Here is a 19,161-nt window from a genome sequence, read left to right as displayed (position 1 = left end):
ATGTGTTGCTGCAGACTCTGTGATATCTGAACAAAGTAGACCGTTTCCCCGATGTATCATTTCTAATTGAATTACAAACTGCAAATGGATTCTAGGAAGCTGTGTGACTACGTGTTCATTTGTTGAGCATATTTCCCATATGGCCCCGTTTGTCTGTTTAATGGTGTTAGGTCTTGATTTGTTCCATACAGCCAACAAGCCAGAAATACAATTTTTGAATACTGATTGCTAATATTTACAAATGTACACGGCATTGACACACCGAAGATAGATTAAATAAAGCCAGATTACTAAAATTGTTCAGCACTCGAAATCACTTGGGTATCTAAACCCTGTTTGTAGGGTTTAATGTTGGCTGTAAAGTTTGTAGTTTCTGCCACGACACATTTTTTAATGGAAGGTAATTGTGGTCCTAAACAGACATAACTTCTCTGACCTCTGTCTGACTTCTTTTTAACGTCAGTTTTAAGTTTTTTCACTTCTATCTAAGACAATGAGAAATTAAAGCCTGTGTATAAAGAGCCACAAAAAACGAATGAAACAAGTCTGAATCGATGTAACTTTAATTCTGTACAAGATAAAACTGTCATTAATAGATAAAGAGATAGACTGTGCAGTAGTGTAGTTAACCATCTCAAGCTAATCCAGTTGGTCCACTTTCATATATTCTCAACAGAACTAGACACAGAGCTGGTAAATTCACATTCTATATAATTGATCAGTCCAGTGCATCCCTCCTCTATGCACCTCAAAATAAAGAATGATTTATTGTAAATGTACTGTAAACAGATATGAACGTGTTTATTTCTGCCCCTCCGCTCTCTGTCTGCGGATCAGATCAGAGTAAAGTCCTCCTTTGCTCAGCAGCTCCATGTGTGTCCCCGCCTGTAAAGAAAATAAGAAGCTGTTAGACATTATTAGAAATTATGTTGCACAGTCAGTACAATAAGATGGAAGCGACCCACATATCCATTACTGAACTCTGAATGAAGTCATTTCTTTTTAGTGCTCCAGTCCACTCGCAAGCTTTTCTATTACATTAGCTGAGACATTTAATCTGAGATAAGAGCACCTCCATTTCTCTGTGTAACCAGCCTCCTCACCTCCACAATGCGGCCATTGCTCATGACACAGATCAGGTCAGCCGCCTGAATGGTGCTGAGGCGGTGGGCGATGATTAGCACGGTGCGACCCCTCGTGGCCCGGTCCAGAGCCTCCTGCACCACCCGTTCGGATTCGGCATCCAGAGCGCTGGTTGCTTCATCCAGCACCAGGATGCTGGGGTTCTTGATCAAGGCGCGGGCGATGGCGATTCGCTGTTTCTGACCACCTGATAGTGTCACACCTCGCTCACCTGGCGTATATATAAAAAAAAAAAAACGAAAATTAGAATTCACATGCCCGCACTATTAAAATAGTAGTGCAGGTGCTCAGATGAGACTTACCAACCACAGTGCTATAGCCGTCTGGGAAACTTGTAATGAAGCGATGAGCGTTGGCTTGCTTTGCTGCATTAATGACCTCAGCATCTGAAGCCTCTGGCTTCCCGAAGCGGATGTTGTCCATGATCGATGAACCAAACAAAACTGGCTCCTACAAAGAGATACAGAAATATAGTGAACGAGTTTATTTAAATTATTATTCACATTTTACAATAACGATCAGTTTTTACCTGGTTGATGAATCCAATAACTTGCCCCCTGAGCCAGGACAGGTCGAGCGTTTTGATGTCGAGCCCGTCCAGCATGATGACGCCGCCGGTCGGGTCGTAGAAACGCTCCAACAAGGCCGCCACCGTGGACTTCCCTGCAGGATTAAAGGCTCGTGAGTTCACCATCGCCACCAAACATCACCATGTTTATATGTCGTAGAATTAAGATAAGAATCTCATGAATGACCTCCTCCAGATTCTCCAACGATGGCAACAGTTTTACACGGCGGCAGCGTTAAGGTAAACCTATTTAAGATTTGTTGGCCGGGTCTGGTTGGATAACTATGAAGACAAAATAAAAAATAAAAAGTTTATGTCCGGTTGCAGTCTAGGGTAGAAATTCACCTCACTTTTGACTTATTGTGATTTCAACCTGAATGAAATGTTCATAAAGTCCACTCTTCCTGCCAGGGAATGGTAAGGAATACGTCCTCCTCCAGAGAGGAGGATCGTAGGCTGCAAAGAGAGGTATTCAAAAACCCGGGCCCCAGAGCTTATTCCTCTCACCATCTGCAGGAAATGGGCAGAGATTGTTCAATTATCCACTGTATATGCACGCATTATGTAAAGGTTAAATCCGATTGTCAGATAATAAATTCAACATAAGATTTTGCTCACCTGCCCAAAGAGAATAGAGATACTCGCCAAAGACCTAAGCATGAAGAGAATACGAGTTATACCCTGATATACTCAACTGCACACAGACCAATCATTGTGGAACAAGTTGTAGTTTTTTACCTCTGAACAGTCTGAGAAGCAACCAAGAAAGACATGAGGTCACCGGGAGACATTTCATTGTTTGAAATTAAAGTGCCTCCAGCAAAAATAGTTCCAAGGACAATGCCTGTATCAGCAGCACGGATGATAAAGTGTAAGAGCTTCTGAGATACAGTGGCAGCATGTTTAACATTATGTCCAACAGTGACTTACAGTTCAGGGCAATGTTTGACAGGCCCTGAAAAATGGCTATCCCAGCGCCGAGATTTTCATTCATCTCACATGATTTGTCAACTTCGTATGCATACAATCTGCGAAGGGGAAGAAGGGAAATTGAAAAACATTATTTCTGACAAGAAAACACACAACAAAATACTATGGCTACCAGAATATCCTCTCGCTTACTGAAGTTCCCGTTCCTCCATCGCAAAAGCTTTCACTGTCCGCACGTTGCCAAGCGCCTCGTCTGCCACTCCCGTCGCCTTTGCCACCTTTAATTTTGATAATTGTTAAGATACAGTCAGACAACAATTTAGCAGCATTTAGCATTTTGAAAACCTAATTTTTTTTTTTTTTTATTTTTTTTTTTTACAGGAAATGGACTTTGTGATGATAATATAAATGTGATACAACATGCAATCGTAACACGAAGATTCAAACAGTCACACATGGGGTCACCTGTTCCTGAGCCAAACGGGATAGTTTGCGGAGAAATGAGCCGATGAGAGCCCCTGCTCCCACCAGACAGGGGAGGACAACTACCGTCAAACCTGTGAGTTTTGGGGAGATGATATAGAGAGACACAAAACACCCGACTGTCTGTGTGATACTCCGCAGACCCTGCAATCAGTGGCAAAGAGTCAGGAATCAGAAGGCGCTCTTTAGCGACACGAGCACGTTGATACCGCGCCTTGACCGGTGAACAGTGCTTGGGACAGTACCTGAGAAATGACCAGTTTAAAGGATGACTTGAACTCCTGAATGTCGGCAGTCAAACGGTTCACCAGCTGCCCAGTTTTATTTGCGTCAAAGAAAGCCACGTCCTGCCTGGGGAAGGAGAACGGCAACGTCAGCCCACTGCCGTTTATTTAACGGCAACACTGTGGTCGTTTAGTCTAAGCCAGCACCTCAGTAAGGACGCAAAAAGGGTCTTCCTCATGTCCGCCGCCACTCTCTCGCCCACCCTCGAGAGCAGGATGATGTAGCCGCTCGTTAGCAGGCCCTGCACAAGGACAGTGATTAATGATCGAGGGCAACAGACCATATTACACATTAAGTAGCTGCAACGTTTGCATGCATTACATTTTGTGGAAGTGGGAGTGAGTGGAACAGGGCATGCAGTAAGGAAAATGGACACTATAAATAAACCATGGGAAAAACAAACCATTTTACACATTAAGGTCTGTATGGATCTGCAATTGATGACCTCATAAAGCTGAATCATTATTTTGTGTATTAGAGGGTTCACAAATGAGGCAGCTATGTTTTTGTTTTGTGTTGCCATTTAACATGTTGTGTACTTACACACACCGAGCCCATCATAAACCGGTTTTAAGCACTGGCGCAATAATTTATGCGTCTGCTAGTAACACGCATAGATTTCTTGTGCACTCACTTGAACAGCGTACAGTCCCAGTAATTTCAGGGCAGGACCTCTAATCTCGTTGACATAACTCCCGGTCTGTTCTCTCAGGTACCGTGCCACAACATTCACCAGATCCCCAAGCATTAAGGGGATTTGAATGTTCAAGATGGCGGCGCCAAAGGCTAGCTGAAAAGAGAAATCAATCATTTTAATTGACTTACATAAATGCCTTAAATACTACGTACTACATTTTTTATTTTTTTCACTGACATTATCGGATTTAGGCTCACCACAACAGCACAGGCGAGAGCAAACAGCTGAGGTTTGACAAATTCCCACAAGATGTGCCATTTGAACTCGGGCACTGGGTTTTTGGCTGCAACTTCCACTGGGGTGTTGTTATTTAAATCCGCCTCGCAGTGAGCTGCGCGGCAGAGCAGCCGTGCTGAGACAGTAAGCAGTGCCGGACCCAGGATGAACTTCAAAGTCAATCCCGGCGGGTTTGACGTCCGGGCGGCTGACTGACGGACAGATCTCTGAGCCAAGCTCCAGATGCGACCGACAGCATTGGCAGGCTGCTGTGAGGATCTGGATACGGTTGACCCTGGAGATGTATACCACCTCGATATAAGACACAATGTTTACACAGTTAAAAATCAAGAACGCTTGAATACATGCCTGAGAAATCATTACGTGTTTATGCACCAGTGTTTAGGCTGATCTGGATTAGGAACGCTAGAAAGTAAAACAGCAATTTGAGACCGATATTTGTCCATCCAGCCATAACATATAACCTTAATAGCGTAACCCAGGGATGTCAAACATATGGCCTGAATTTGCAATGTGTGACATAGAAGATGTTAACTACAATTCTACAAAACAAAATTTACTGCCATTCCTTATGTACCAAAATTACAATTTCTTTAAAAATAAAATCCAAATGTCTGTAAAATGTTTTGTAAAAGGATAGTTCATTAAATGTAAAAAGTTTCATAATGCACTTGTACTTAATTGCACTAAAACAAAGAAGGAAAAATGGAGCTGTTATATGGAGTTGTTGTTATTTATAGTTTATTATGCTATTACGTTACTGGTCTGACCGCTTTAGGTCAAAGTGGACTGTATGTGGCCCCTGAAATAAAATGAGTTTGACACCCCTGTCCTAACATTTAATAAAAAATATATCATCAACATACATGGTAAGGCCTTTCAGAGCATAAAGTTTCAGAGGACCAACTATGTAAAGGTAACATTGGTTTATAACTCATTGTCTGGCATATACATAATACAGGCACAGTGACAATGAAATAATTTTAACTTGCAAATATATCAATCAGCCTAATTATCTAAGGTCCAGACAGAATTTTGTTTGTACTTTTTTTGAAACGATTTAAGCGATTGATAAACTTTATTATGAAAAAATATATATGTGTGTAAACATGTTATCCATGTTTTTAATTTGTGTTAAATGCTCAGATGAAAAATCAATTTGTGCATGAAAAAATGTTGTTGATTAATCGTTTGTTCCCACTCTTGTCTAGAAAATGAGTGTTGGCCAACTGTGTCAGAGGTAATAAGCCAACACTCTACAGATACAAGCCGGTTATCGTTAGCCAAACTAGCTGCCGGTCACATTAACCTACCGTGAAAGCCTCCATATGTCTGATTTATTGCATCGCGGGTATAAGGACAGTGGCCGCAGCGGAGCTGTGGTGGTTGCTCTACAACAGAGCAACTGAAACATGTTTGATGCTTGTTTCAGTGATTAGCGTCAAATAATCGCTAAGCTCTACAGTAATCCAACTGCAACCTGCAGGCTGCCATATTGATACTGTCCCAGAGTGCATTTCTGGGACTACAGAGCACCGCGGCTTTCATTTGAATATTTTTTTATTTTTTTATTTTCGAAAACACAGTGCTATTATTTATTGATTTTTATTTTAATTTATTTTTGTTTTTACAAACGAGTACGGACATATCTGTAGCAGTTTTAGCCACACTGTTAAACAGACATACGATATAATAATAGTCCCAGGATTTTTTTTTATTCATTTTGTTTTTGGGGCGAAGTGTGTTTGAAGATAACGTGTTAGTATTTTAATCTAATAAAGGACAAAATACATTAAACCAAATAAATTGTTTTATTTACGACTTTCAAGCCTAAAAATAAGTGGAAGGCGTGATTACGGTGCTGCTATTTCACCTGGCAACGAGAAATACTATTTTCTGATTGGCTGATAGGTCGCCGATACAAACAGAGCTCTCTGCTTTAACCCCGCCCATTCGTAGATTACTAATCTCTTGTAATATACAGGCTGTATTATTAATGTGCGGTGAGTTTTATCGCTCTCGGCCGGTGAATTTATTGAAATGAGAGCCCTGATAGTCCTGTTTGGCGAAAGTCTCTACAAAAACTACAAATGACACCCGGAAGTGACGGCAGTTCAAACGGGCGTGACGTCAGTGGCGTTTTGTTGACATTTATTTGTGAAAGACAAAAACAGTGGACACGCACAGGATGGTGTGGGCTTTCTTTTTTTTTGGAAAGCAACTAACGGACCTCGGGTTAGACAGAAGACCACCGTATCGTATTTGAAACTCTTCCGTGTTTACTAAACAACCTCTCGTCGAGACTGGACTCAAATCAGAAGACGAGAGTAGACCGGGGCCAGCAGATGGACTGACCAAGTCGGGAACAAAACAAACCGTGTCACCCTGACTACACGACTGGCTGAATCATTCACAGGCTAGTCGTCCTCCAGACGCCTGTCTTAGGCGGCAGTCTTCTGTGAGCGTAAAGGACATTCAGTAGTTTATCCGTCTAAGCTTGGCGTTGTCATTTTTTTTTTAACTACAAGGAGGTATTTTTGCGTGTCAACATGTTAGTGTAGAGTTACACAAGCTAGTAGGTTAGCGGGCTAATGGTAGCAAGCGCCCCTCGAATGCTGCTAAGTAGCTAGCTGCAGAATGTAGCGGAGGTTGCGGGTTTGCTTTCGTTTAGTGTTCACTACAAGAAGCTTGTCAGTCGGAAGTGACTAGGAGAATGTGAAGCGCAATGGCCAACTTTGAAACGTACCAGGAGTATCAAAGAATTGAGGACTTCGAGGAGGACTCGCCACCAGGAGAGGAGGATTTGCTGGTGCATGTGCCCGAGGGCCTGAAAGGTAAACATGTTATTACCACTATAGTTAGGAGTGTCCTTATTTTGACTGTCTGTGTGGGTTAGTCATCAAAAAACTATTGATGCAGCTACATTCGAGTCGTTGAGATCTTCCACTTATCTGTTGTTTCCATTTTTTTTGTTGCAGACTCATGGCACCATATCAAGAACTTGGATAACTTCTTCACAAGGATATCCTTTAAAAATCACGTTTAAACTGCCAGTCTTCACATGTAATACGATGCCATTAACAGCGTTTTCACCTGTTTGCTACATGTGATGAAGTGAGCTGTGAGTCACGTTCATTGTCGTAATGCTGTCTGATATTTTCCTTAACAATGCTCTCCACATCTACCATTTCCATCAAAAGAATGGCTTCGCCTGTATGATGTTGTCAGAGTTCTTTGAACTTGTGTAAGTATTATAAAAATCTTAGGCATGCATTGAGTGGATGAGTCAAGAAATACAATATCACACTTGAAGTTGGGTTAGGTTTCCAGTTCCAGGAGAATGTTTGCTTTCACTGAGTCTTGGGCCTCATTGAGGTCACTGGGAGTTTTTAAAGTTGTTTTGACAGTTAAACGTGCCTCGGGCCTCCGCATTATCAAGCTCAGACACATGACTTCAGAAGCAGCTGTACAGTTTCATGAGAAGTGAAAATTTTGTGCTTATGTGTCAGCATTTCTCCTTGCTAACCTACCTTCCTTGCCTCCAGTGTACCAGTGTAGCATCTACTTTATTTAGTTTTTTGTTTATTCCTGCTGTCTTGAGATATTTATTGATGCAATACCATGCCAGTAGACCATCTCTGTTATTGGTTCCTGGTGTGAGTCTGGCCACAGTGGCGTATTAATATGAGCCTATCCTTAGCTGCTGAAAGCCTGGCCACATTATGACAAAACATCTCAGTCAAAGCATTTAATAGATTAATTCCAATTGATATGCGCTTAACCACGGTGTTATAATCATTTATAAGACTTCACTGTTTGTGACTTGGTTGTTACAAATTAAATATAGCCCTTGTTCCAACGTTATATACCAGCATTTGTCTATTTTGTCATTGTAATTATTTGAGATTTCTCCTGAAGCATTAAAATATGACGCCTAATCTCCTTTACCTTTTTTTTTTTTTTTTTACATCTCACCCATACAGTCAGTTATTGTTTGTTGTCACGTTCACAACGTTCCTCGTCAACTGCGTCGATTACGATGTCCTGTTTGCCAACCGAGCCGTCAACCACACCGGGCCAGGCCAGAACCCTTTGGACAGGAATAAAGTCACCCTGCCAGATGCCATACTTCCTACCGAGCAGTGCACTCAGAGGTAATGTGATTTACTGGAATGCTAGACACGGCATAGCTGTGTGAAATTGTATTTTTTGTTCTTTTGGGATCAAAATGAGTTGGATATATCGGAAAATGAATGTCTGATGCGCCTGCCCCCCTCTCTCCATCCAGCGTGATTAGGTACTTTGTTCCCGAGCAGAGTGAGGGATTAGACACAGGCCTTTAGAGAGATGTTATAAAACTGTTTTAACTGGACTTTCAAACTTAATGTCTTATTGAATTGAGTTAGATTTGGCTTCAGACTGTGAGATACAGTTACATTCACAGAATACCAAAATGGAAGGGCAGCACACACAGTTTAGCTGTATCATGCAGGTTTCTTGATTGATTTTGTTTTAACATTTTCTAAAAGTTCCATGTATTTATAATGCCAAGAAATTACTCTTTAAGTCATTTAATGAACTGTCAAATCTATAAAATGGCGACCTCAGCTGTAAAGAGTATTTCATGTTTTATCAACCCAATGCACAGTCACAATATGACAATCTGATCCCAATGATATGTTTTTCCGATCATTATTCTCTCAGACACGCGTCACAGAAGCGTATCCCTGTGCCAGTGGTAGTAACAGATTTGTTTACAGTGTTATTTTAAAATTAATATCAAATACAAGTGACGTCTCTTTCTGTGAAATGTTTTCCTTTCTTAGTTGTTGATTTCAATTTGAGATCTGTATCTGAGAGATAAGTAACCTCCCTGCAACTCATGGTTACTTAGAGGAAGGTGTTTGTTCGCAGTGTAATTGATAGCTTCAGTGAGGTACGAGTGGCCAACCAAGATACTGACAACATGGCTGTTCCAGCAGGCTCACCACCACATGACACTTCGGTGCCTGGCTGGTGGTGAGGTGTCGTGTGTTGCCATATGTATATATACTTTTATACCATGTAGCCGAGGCTAAACAGCCTGTTTATGCCACCTAGACCTTGTATCAATTTGTTTCCCGATTCAGACCGTGGCTCAATAGTTGTTTATATCATGGTCGGTGACGTCCAGCCGCTTGGAATTCTAATTTGGGAACGGCCTGTCCTGCACAGCCTGGAATCTTTCTGTCCTCTTCATACCCCATCTCTGATTTCCCTTTGAAAGCAGATTTTACCATGCTTGGACTGATAACCGTATTATATTTTATCTTTTACCTCTGAAATGACCTTTAATGATATTAAATGACATTACATTCATGTAAAAGAGATATAACAATAGCACCGCTTGACTACTGCACTTAATTTTAAAGTGAATTTGCAGTCTTTGAATCCCCAAACCAGGAAAACATATATAATTATCTTGTAATAATCTCCTTTTATGTTTAATTTTATTTTTATATATTTTCAAATGAATTCTCTGCCTTTAGCGTTCATTCACATGCCAGTGTGTACCTCTGAGCTGTAAACAGTCATGCAACACCTCAGCCATGGACAAAGGGGAATGTGAACTTGTGACCATATCGTCGTAAAGCTGCTTTTCTAACTGCTAGTTTTAAGCACTAGTTAGTTAGCTCCCCACCCTGCTATTAAATGCTAAAATAAGGGCCATTGCACAATGTCATAACAGGAGAGGGGGTTTTCATGTGTGGCTCTGAATAGTGACTCTGAATGTTTATCTTTTTAAAGTGATTATAATAATAATAATATAATAAAGTATGATTTGGTTTGATTTGATTTAATTCTGAGCTTTTTTTAAATTAACATCCACCATAAACACTTCTAAAACCACTGTCAGGTTATTGATAAGCTTTTTTTTTTGTTTGCTATTTCTGACATGTTTGGTTGTGTCTGTCACTAACCTTTTCTTCAGGATTCAAGATGACAGCTGGATCATCTTCCTGCTCATCATGGCCGCCATCTTCTGGATCTATCGTCTTGTTAAAGTCTTTTGCAACGTTTTGAGCTACTGGGAGATCCGGCAGTTCTACATCAAAGCCCTGAAGATCAGAATGGTAAGTGCTACACCTGGAGGCTTCAGTAGGTACCAGCAAAAGATAATCCAAGTCTGTAGATTCATTCGTTCATATCTTCTCACCTGCATCATGCTTATTGTTATAAAGAGATATGAGGTGTGGCCTTGATTTGAGTTTTTACGTGACACATAGTCGGAATACTTAGTGTTTCTTCTCTCTTTGTTCCAGGATGAACTATGCAACTTCACATGGCAGGAAGTCCAGGACCGACTCATCAGCCTTCAGAGAGAACAGCAAATGTGCATACACAAGAAAGAGCTGACAGAACTTGACATCTATCACCGCATCCTGCGCTTTAAGAACTACATGGTGGCCATGATAAACAAATCACTGCTGCCGGTGCAGCTGCAGCTCCCCCTGCTGGGCAACGTGGTGTTCCTAACCCAGGGCCTCAAGTACAACTTTGAGCTCATCCTTTTCTGGGGTCCCGGCTCTCTCTTTCAGAACAAGTGGAACCTGCACCCCAAGTACAAGCGCAGCGGAAACCGCCTGGAGCTCGCCCAGCAGCTCAGCAGAGTCATCCTGCTGATGGGTTTGGCCAATTTGCTGCTGTGTCCCTTCATCCTGGTGTGGCAGGTGCTGTACGCTTTCTTCAGCTACACGGAGGTGATCCGCAGAGAGCCCGGGAGTCTGGGCGCCCGCCGCTGGTCCCTGTACGGCCGCTTGTACCTGCGGCACTTCAACGAGCTGGACCACGAGCTGCACGGGCGTTTAGGCCGCGGCTACAAGCCCACGTCGAAATACATGAACTCGTTTACCTCGCCCCTGCTGACGGTCCTGGCTAAGAACATTGCCTTCTTCTCAGGCTCGGTGTTGGCCGTTCTCATTGCACTGACAGTTTACGATGAAGACGTCCTCACGGTGCAGCACATCCTGACTGCTATCACTGTACTGGGGGTTGTTATAACCATCACCAGGTGAGTCTTCAGATCTTTGTTTTGTTTCTTGAGGCCTTTCCAGCATCATTCGGCGTAAAACTAAGAAGCAGTTTGAACATATTGATACACCTGCCTTTTATATCAAACTGTTTATATCACGATAAACAGATAAAACATTTTAGTGTATTTTTTTTTTCTAATTCCAATTCACTTGTATGGACAGTGAATGCGCCGTGGTAATGTTGATGTTTCGTACCTGCCCTGCGCCAGGTCTTTCATCCCAGACGAGCATATGGTGTGGTGTCCGGAGCAGCTGCTGCAGTGTGTGCTGGCTCACATTCACTACATGCCAGACCACTGGAGGGGCAACGCTAACAAGAGTGAGACCCGTGACGAGGTGGCACAGCTGTTCCAGTACAAAGCGGTGAGGGAGGCGCCGGATCAGTGGCCGAGGAGCTCATTTGTCGCACTCAAACTGACATAATGAATGCTACGTTTAGACTTTGAGAAATTCATTGCATGTCGTGTAAAAGCCAAGCAACTAAAACAAATGTTTCTGTACGAATCAGGTGTTTATCTTGGAGGAGCTGCTCAGTCCGATCGTCACGCCCTTCATTCTCATCTTCAGCCTGAGGAACAAGTCTCTGGAAATCATCGACTTCTTCAGGAACTTCACGGTGGAGGTGGTTGGAGTTGGAGACATCTGTTCCTTTGCGCAGATGGACATCAGGCGCCATGGAAACCCCACGGTAACACTCGATCATTCGTCGCTGCATCCAGATTTTCTTCCTATTAAATTGCGGCGTCTTGAATAACCTGTGCACCTGTGAATGTGTCTGCAGTGGTTGTCCGAGGGCCAGACCGAGGCCTCCATATACCAACAGGCAGAGAACGGCAAGACAGAGCTGTCTCTCATGCATTTCACCATCAAGAACCCGCGCTGGCAGCCGCCTCAGGAGAGCTCAGTGTTCATCAGCCATTTGAAGGAGAAGGTGCAGCATGATGCTCAGACGGGCCCCTCCACCCAGCTGCTGCTCTCAGAGGCTCCTCTCTGCACCTCACTACAGTCCAACACATCTGGAACCGGGGTAGGAAACCCGAGAACCACGAATACTACGTGACCAAGAAGTGGTCATTAATTACAACAACCATGCTCACAACATTGTGATTCTGCTGAAAACGTATTCACTCTCAGTCGTGTTGTCGTTCCAGCCCGATAACCTTTTGGCCAGCGTCCTGGCTCATCCCATTCTGACTGCATCTGGACTACAGGGGAGAGACCATCGCTTCATCCCGCCCAGCACGGCTGCTTCCGCCGCGGCCAGCGTCCTGGCCTCTCTGTCCACCTCCCAGCTGCCCGGTTCAAGCCGCGGCCGCTCGCACGGCCTCCTGCCCTCCTCCATCCACGCCGAGACCACCATGTACCGCAGCGACCGCACCATCATTGACAGGTTGTTTTTTTGCCACGTTACATTTTGTACTGAAGTATTCATGTGCCGCCGGTAGAATAGTCACTGATAAGCAAATGCAAACGCTTATTTTCTCTTTGTCAATGTGTTTTCTGTTTCAGCATGTCGAATAGTGACTTTCGCATGCGGAACAATGCGCTGCACTCAGAGTTTGCCTCTGCGGAGATGAGTCTCCATGCCATCTACATGCATGAGGTAATTTCAAAGCCATCAACTTAAACCTTGAACAATGTTAATATACACAGATCAGCCACAACATTAAATTGACCATCTTGTGACAATTCAATGTTCTGCTGGGAATCTTTTGAACCTGGCTCAGATGTTACTTAGACATGTACCACCCTCCTAAACCAGACCAGGCCAGACCCCCCCCCCCCCCCCCCCCCCCCCCCACCATATCAGTGATGCTCCTTGATGGCAGCAGTCATCCCCAGCAGGTCCCAAGCAGCAATATATCATGATACAGGCACCCTGCTTAAAAAGTGTCTTAAAAGAATCTTAAATTCATGTTTTCAAAGGACTTCGTTGGTAACCATCTTTTAAATAATTAACGTTTTAAAACATATCCTCTAATGCTTATACACTCAAAAGTGGACCACCACTCTAGGGCCCTGCTACACTCTCACAACTATCTGTTTGTCCAGCTCCACCAGCAGAGCTCCCATCCACAGAGGACGTCAGGACAGTGGCAGAATCCAGTGCCAATGAGAGATCTGCACACAAGCACTGGTAAACGAGGATATTGACTTTGACGTACTTCATGTCTCGCGTGACTCGGTTTTCAGTGAAAATGTTGATTTTTATAAATATTTTACCACTAAATCAAATGACTCCTCTCAGCGTGAAAAGCGTTTGTAGTGCTGAAACGGTGGCCGCGGAGCCTGTAATGATGTGAGATATTGTGTCCGCTTTAATTTTTGTCACGCTGATGGGATATTACAGAAACCAAGCCTGCGCTGGCAAAAGTTACGCAACAGTAACGTAACTCAAAAAAACTCATCTCACTGCAAGTTTCTCCAAGTAGTGAAATAGATACGGACCGTAATTCATTAAAATGCATTGTAATTTTAATCGGAATCTGGTGTTATCATTTAAGTTTGTCCCCTTTGAGTATGTAAACCAGCGAATGGCGTTAGAAAACATCAAATTAAAGGTGGAAACGATCTGCTTTGGTTCGTCTCAGAGGTGGAGCAAGATGAGAGCACTGAAAATATTCTAACCAACTGCCTTTGCTCTTTCATTCTCAGGTTTGCAGGCACACAGTGTTTCCATGCCCACCCCTGTCCATCTGGGCGGCTGGCAAGAAGAGGAAGAAGAGGAGGATGGAGACGATCAGGAGATAAACAGCAGTGGATCTGCTCCAAAACAGGGCACTGGGAGTAGTTGTTGAAGTGCCTTCTTTCATGAGGTACACACTCTCAATTTATCATGCCACGGCCGTGCTTTGTCACATTGTAACAATGGCTTTTTATCCCACGCGGATACATCGCCATGACGACATCTCTTCTCTTCTCTCTTTTTTTTTTTTTATAGTGTTTACATTTTACTTTCTTCAGCGAACATTGTGGCCTTAGATGATCTTCATGGAGAATTTAGCATGGACCTTTAATACACCATTCAGCGTTTGTTGTAGGAGGAGGCTCATTGAATAACCACTCTCTCTCAGCACCCCTGCGCCTCATCGTGTCACATCAGGCAGACTATGGCATCAGGGAAACCATACGTCTTCCGTCCACCTTAACGCGTCTCCGTCTGTGTGCAAACTACGTGTAAAGCTCGCGGAGCACAGAGACCCAGAGTCGCTGTGCGACGCCGCGAGTGATTTTAAAAGCTGAAACGCAACGAAAAGGCTCGACGTCCGGTGCGCCTGCGCGCGCACAATTCAAGGGTCGCGAGTGGGTTTTCAGCGCGAGTGTAATTTTTCGCAGATGGCTCCGCAGTGCAAAGATTGTATCTTAGCTGCCTGAACAAATGATCACAAACAAATTGTGCAGTTTGAACCTCGTGATATGTAAATACACTATTTTAAAAAGGTCACATTTTGCTACCAGATTTAATCATTGATGAAGACACCAAGTATTGATATAATAAAGAACTGTGCAGTAGACGTACTTACACATCATCTAATAGAAAAACCCTGTCGGGTGTTGATAAAATGATATAACAGGTCTATAAACCACATGCTTTGATGCTGCTATCTGTGTTTAGTTGTCCTAAATCCAGATTTTGTTCAGTATTACAACATATCGAGACTTATTTTGCTTTTGTTTTCTTTTCAAATACGGGACTGAAATCATGGGCACCACATACACTTGGCATCAAAATCTTATTTCAGACAGAAGCTGCCTTTTTAAAGTCTGTTCAAGGCGGACGCAAAGTCGGCTCCACGCCTTAAAACGCAAATAAGGTCATTTATTTAAATCTTAACATTTCCACGTTACCTCAACAAGAAATTCTAATAATCCAGTCGATACCTCTATTTACTACTTTGTAAATATTTATACATATGGAGGTTTTTTTTTGTTTGCAGTGTACATTCAGATTTTAATGGCAGGTGTATATGGAAACCGTTTTCCGTCCCCGTCTCTTGACTAGCAGACGTTTTGACTCGAGCATCGATGTCCCAGAAAAGGTGGAGGAATCATTTTATTTTAGAACAAAAGAGGGTGGTTTTGCTGTTATTTTTTTTTCTTTCAGAATCTTCTTATATATATATATACACATATATATATATATACATACATACATGTATATATATATTTCGTTTGGTGCGTAGCAACGTTTAGTTTGTCCCCATCTCCTCCAAAACTTTCAGATCTCACGTCATCATAAGGGCTGACTTGTGTGCTCTTGCTTCTCCATCCAGCTCTATTCCTTCAAAGTAAAAGCATGAAAAGCCTTTCATTGTTTTTTTTTAGCTTTAGGAGTATTTATTACCCATCTATTCCCCCACATATTCCGCTGATACAGGTACATGTGTATTATTTATTAGACAAATTAAATATTTGAATTGTTTTGCCAAATAAGTTTCTTACTGCTTGACATAAAATCATATATATAACCTTATAAATCAAAGAAAGAAATGTCCCCCTCCTCACTAAACGTAGCTTAAATGTTTTTGTTTTGTTTTTGTTTGTTTTTTTTGCATATTGTGATTAAAAAAAGGTTTTGACGACGTGCCCAGCTGCATGATGACGAATGCGACTTAAAATACATTTTTTACTAGTTCACAGTAACACAGATCCCACTCTCCACTACTGAAAGACTTGCGTCTTCGCCCTCTCGTGTGTTCTGAAACTATACCACTTTGTCGCTGAGTGCGTTCGCGTCTGTCGGGGGGAGTGCGTCTTATAACTTCTGTGTAAATGCGCTCACACGAACTCAGACTTTTTTGCACTGACAGAAAACCATTTTCGCGTGTGTTTACCTGCACCCGTTGTAGAAAGGGCGGGGCCGTCGAGCCGGCCCCCCGTCCTCATCCACCTCTTCACACTGTTTGTATATAAGCGGCAGCGTCGCATTGTGTTGTCCTTGTCCACAGCCGACCCTATAAGGAAACACTGTGGCCAATCGCATAGGGTGGTTCTTACCTCTGGTCAGTAGGGGTTTGCCCTGTAGGGGGATGACGTGTGTGTGTGTGTCCACACTCTCAGATATACTTACACGGGTGGCGGTTTATCAGCGGCGTCCGCACCGTGCGCTTTCAGTTTATGTTGCAGGGACGCTAGAGCTCAGCTTCGTGCGCGGAGCCTCGACGGTCTCCACATTTTATTACAGCCCACCTGGTGATTTTTCCGTGAGCAGTGCCTTAACGTTAAGGATATGCATTTGCTCTCTTCAGAGGCCGTCTCACCTGATTTGCTTTCACAGATTCAGCAGCACGTAACCATGTACAGTATTTTTGATCGGCGAGTCGTTGTGTGTGTGTGTGTGTGTGGCATCGAGTGTGTTTAGGCAGCGGCTTGCGAAATGAGTCGCGAACTGACGTCGAGCGCCCGTATCTGGCAGCGCGCTTCTTCTCGACGCTGTGTCTGAGATTACACTGTCTTCAGTGCGATGAAGAAGTGCGCCTTCTAACCGGCGGTGTTATCGTGGCCAGCCCTCTCGGCATACTATGGTTTCTTATCGACTATACGCCAGTCAGAAAAAAAAAAAAAAAAACAACAAAAAATAAACACAATGACTGGAACAAGGTGCTAAGATTTCATCCTGAAGTGGTGAATATGTTTTCAGGCATTTTCTTGTTTTGTTTGTCTGTTTGTTTGTTACAAAGGTCTATTTTTTGTTCTGTAAATTAAGAAACAGCTGAAAAATGAAACATGCCAAAAAAAAGAAAAAAAAACAACTCGGCACAGCTTTACCGTACATGTTGTTTTCTGTGAGTGAGTAGAGAGGTAAAAAAAATAAATCTTATTTGAGTGTATTTAATCATTTCATGTGTGTTCATTTGAAATAAAAAAAAAACTTTTAATTTTCTGTGTTTTTCTGATTTGCCGTGTCAGCTCATCTCACCTCTGATGCTTTTTTTTTTTTTCACCAAAACAATTGATTTAATATAATAATTCTTTTAGCCATCTAATTTTCTCCTAAAATAATCCACCAGTCATGGAATCTCTTGATTCATATACAAAAGATTCATTTTTAATGAGTCAGGTGAGCTATTGACTGTTTATTTAAAGCCGTATACGGCATCATGTCTAATATTTGTTTACTGCTAAATGGAGCTACAGCTAGCTAACTGATATTTCCATATATTTGTTAATTAAGTTAACTGTAGCTGTACCTGAGAGTGCATTAATAGAACAGCGCACAGGCCCAAAATACAGCAGCTTTTGTCAAAAATGTGTATTTAATCAGGAAAGAATTTGAAATGTAAACATAAATGAATTAGCAGCCTATTTAATTCACTCTGAGGGAGGCAAGGTCACCAAGTAGCGTTCGATACAAAGTTATTCAGGAAATATTCTGTGTTTGTTATTTATGTGTTTTCATGGTGCTTCTGTTCTTCCTCCTGTTGCCTGCTCACTGCCTCTCTTCAAACCACAACCAGCTCCCTCCTCTCACAGGTTTGCACCTTCTTTATACTGCTTTTCAAAAGGAGTGCGATGGTGTTGTTAAGGGCACTGGAGTCTCACCATTGTAGCGTTTTGAAAAATGGCAGTTTTGTAGAAAAGAAAAGAAAAATGTTTTGCTTCATTTTGTAGGTTGGCGTGAAGCTGGCTGTAGTTTCATGGTTTTCTGCACCTACATTATGATCTGTACAATACTGTAAATTGTAACAACATTGTAAATAAACACCATTTGCTTGTATTCTGCTGTTTTTTTTGTCTGTTTTTCCATCTGTTTTCTTCCCAGGTCCCTTTGCACCGTTTTAGAGGATCAAATGCGCCACCTGCTGTTCATTCTTGGTAATCAGGCTTTGCAACAATTAACATTGGTCTCACCAGTCATCTGCTACGCAAATGTTCTTCAGGTATCATCCATGTGTTTTGGGCTGTGGACATGATGTAACTCCAGCCTTATTCTTAAAATAGCTGGGGAGCGGGGGGAGGGATCTGATTAGAGCAGAGGTCAGGCCAAGGACCCCCTAACTGAGGAGAGATTAAGTAGGGGATCCCACCTACCCACGATACGTGTTCTATATTAAACTCGACCTAGTGCTATATTTAAAAACACATTATTACTGTCACTTTGCATTCAATTTGAAATTCTATTTAAATACTACACAGATTCAAATATTCTTTTTTTTGTTGTTGTTTTTATTTCATATTTGATTTTATTTCAACACGTGCACAGTACGGTGGCCGTGCAACTGCCGTAAACATAAACAGAACTGACTGGTACATACACAACTGACATAAAGATAAAGAAAACAACTGACAGCTTCAAGTTTTAATTTTACCTGTGGACTGAATCGGTTCCCTCGGCCAATTGCGGGGAACCTGACAGAGTCACCGTGTAATATGCGGTGTCGTGATTGGCTCAGCAGCGATGCAGGCGTCCCGCCTCTATCGCTCTACTCTACTGTGTACAGGAAGCTTAGACTGACAGGTCTCTGTGTGAAACAGTGCTATAGAGACAGCTCCTGTCACTGAAAGTGCTAACGTCTTTGTCCCTTTACTAAAAATTGTGGGGAGAAATTAAAAAAAAAAAAAAAAATTAGAGCTTTTAGAGTTGACACTGCTTCGTTTTTTGTGGGAACCGTCTAATCGTAAAGAACTATTTCACTTTAGTTTTTAAATTTAGTTTGGACCATCCACTAATGTGTTATTTTCCATGTACCATTAAAGAGAGGATACTGCCTGGGAGAGAGATGTAATTTCATTCTTTTAGCCGA

At 42.4% G+C, this 19,161-nt stretch overlaps 2 protein-coding genes across 3 annotated transcripts; one reads left to right on the top strand and one right to left on the bottom strand.

Annotated features, from left to right (window-relative positions):
- Positions 1 to 545: 545 nt before the first annotated feature.
- Positions 546 to 5,981, bottom strand: abcb8 (ATP-binding cassette, sub-family B (MDR/TAP), member 8). Its single transcript, XM_047590371.1, has 16 exons — positions 5,657 to 5,981; positions 4,304 to 4,634; positions 4,044 to 4,199; positions 3,556 to 3,650; positions 3,370 to 3,475; positions 3,107 to 3,268; positions 2,834 to 2,919; positions 2,642 to 2,739; positions 2,450 to 2,555; positions 2,330 to 2,363; positions 2,085 to 2,221; positions 1,899 to 1,993; positions 1,673 to 1,806; positions 1,446 to 1,593; positions 1,104 to 1,354; positions 546 to 885 (listed from the first exon to the last, which is right to left on the bottom strand). The coding sequence occupies exons 1-16, from the start codon at positions 5,755 to 5,757 to the stop codon at positions 802 to 804; spliced, it is 2,124 nt and encodes a 707-aa protein (XP_047446327.1). The 5' UTR covers positions 5,758 to 5,981; the 3' UTR covers positions 546 to 801.
- A 408-nt stretch (positions 5,982 to 6,389) lies between these two features.
- Positions 6,390 to 18,134, top strand: atg9b (autophagy related 9B). 2 transcript variants are annotated; one of them, XM_047590368.1, is made up of 14 exons: positions 6,392 to 7,177; positions 7,322 to 7,365; positions 7,523 to 7,587; positions 8,327 to 8,497; positions 10,315 to 10,456; positions 10,646 to 11,394; positions 11,626 to 11,779; positions 11,925 to 12,104; positions 12,198 to 12,443; positions 12,568 to 12,806; positions 12,926 to 13,019; positions 13,469 to 13,553; positions 14,072 to 14,232; positions 14,358 to 18,134. In XM_047590368.1, exons 1-13 carry the CDS (start codon positions 7,069 to 7,071, stop codon positions 14,212 to 14,214), a joined length of 2,421 nt encoding a protein of 806 aa, XP_047446324.1. In that variant the 5' UTR covers positions 6,392 to 7,068; the 3' UTR covers positions 14,215 to 14,232; positions 14,358 to 18,134. The 2 variants fall into 2 exon arrangements, with proteins under 2 accessions (XP_047446325.1, XP_047446324.1); XM_047590369.1 differs by having other exon boundaries at positions 6,390 to 7,177; positions 14,072 to 18,134.
- Positions 18,135 to 19,161: the final 1,027 nt, after the last annotated feature.

This window comes from Mugil cephalus, chromosome 7, assembly GCF_022458985.1.
Source record: "Mugil cephalus isolate CIBA_MC_2020 chromosome 7, CIBA_Mcephalus_1.1, whole genome shotgun sequence".
NCBI classification, from domain to species: Eukaryota; Metazoa; Chordata; class Actinopteri; order Mugiliformes; family Mugilidae; genus Mugil; species Mugil cephalus.
This window is presented reverse-complemented; position numbering and strand designations above follow the sequence as displayed.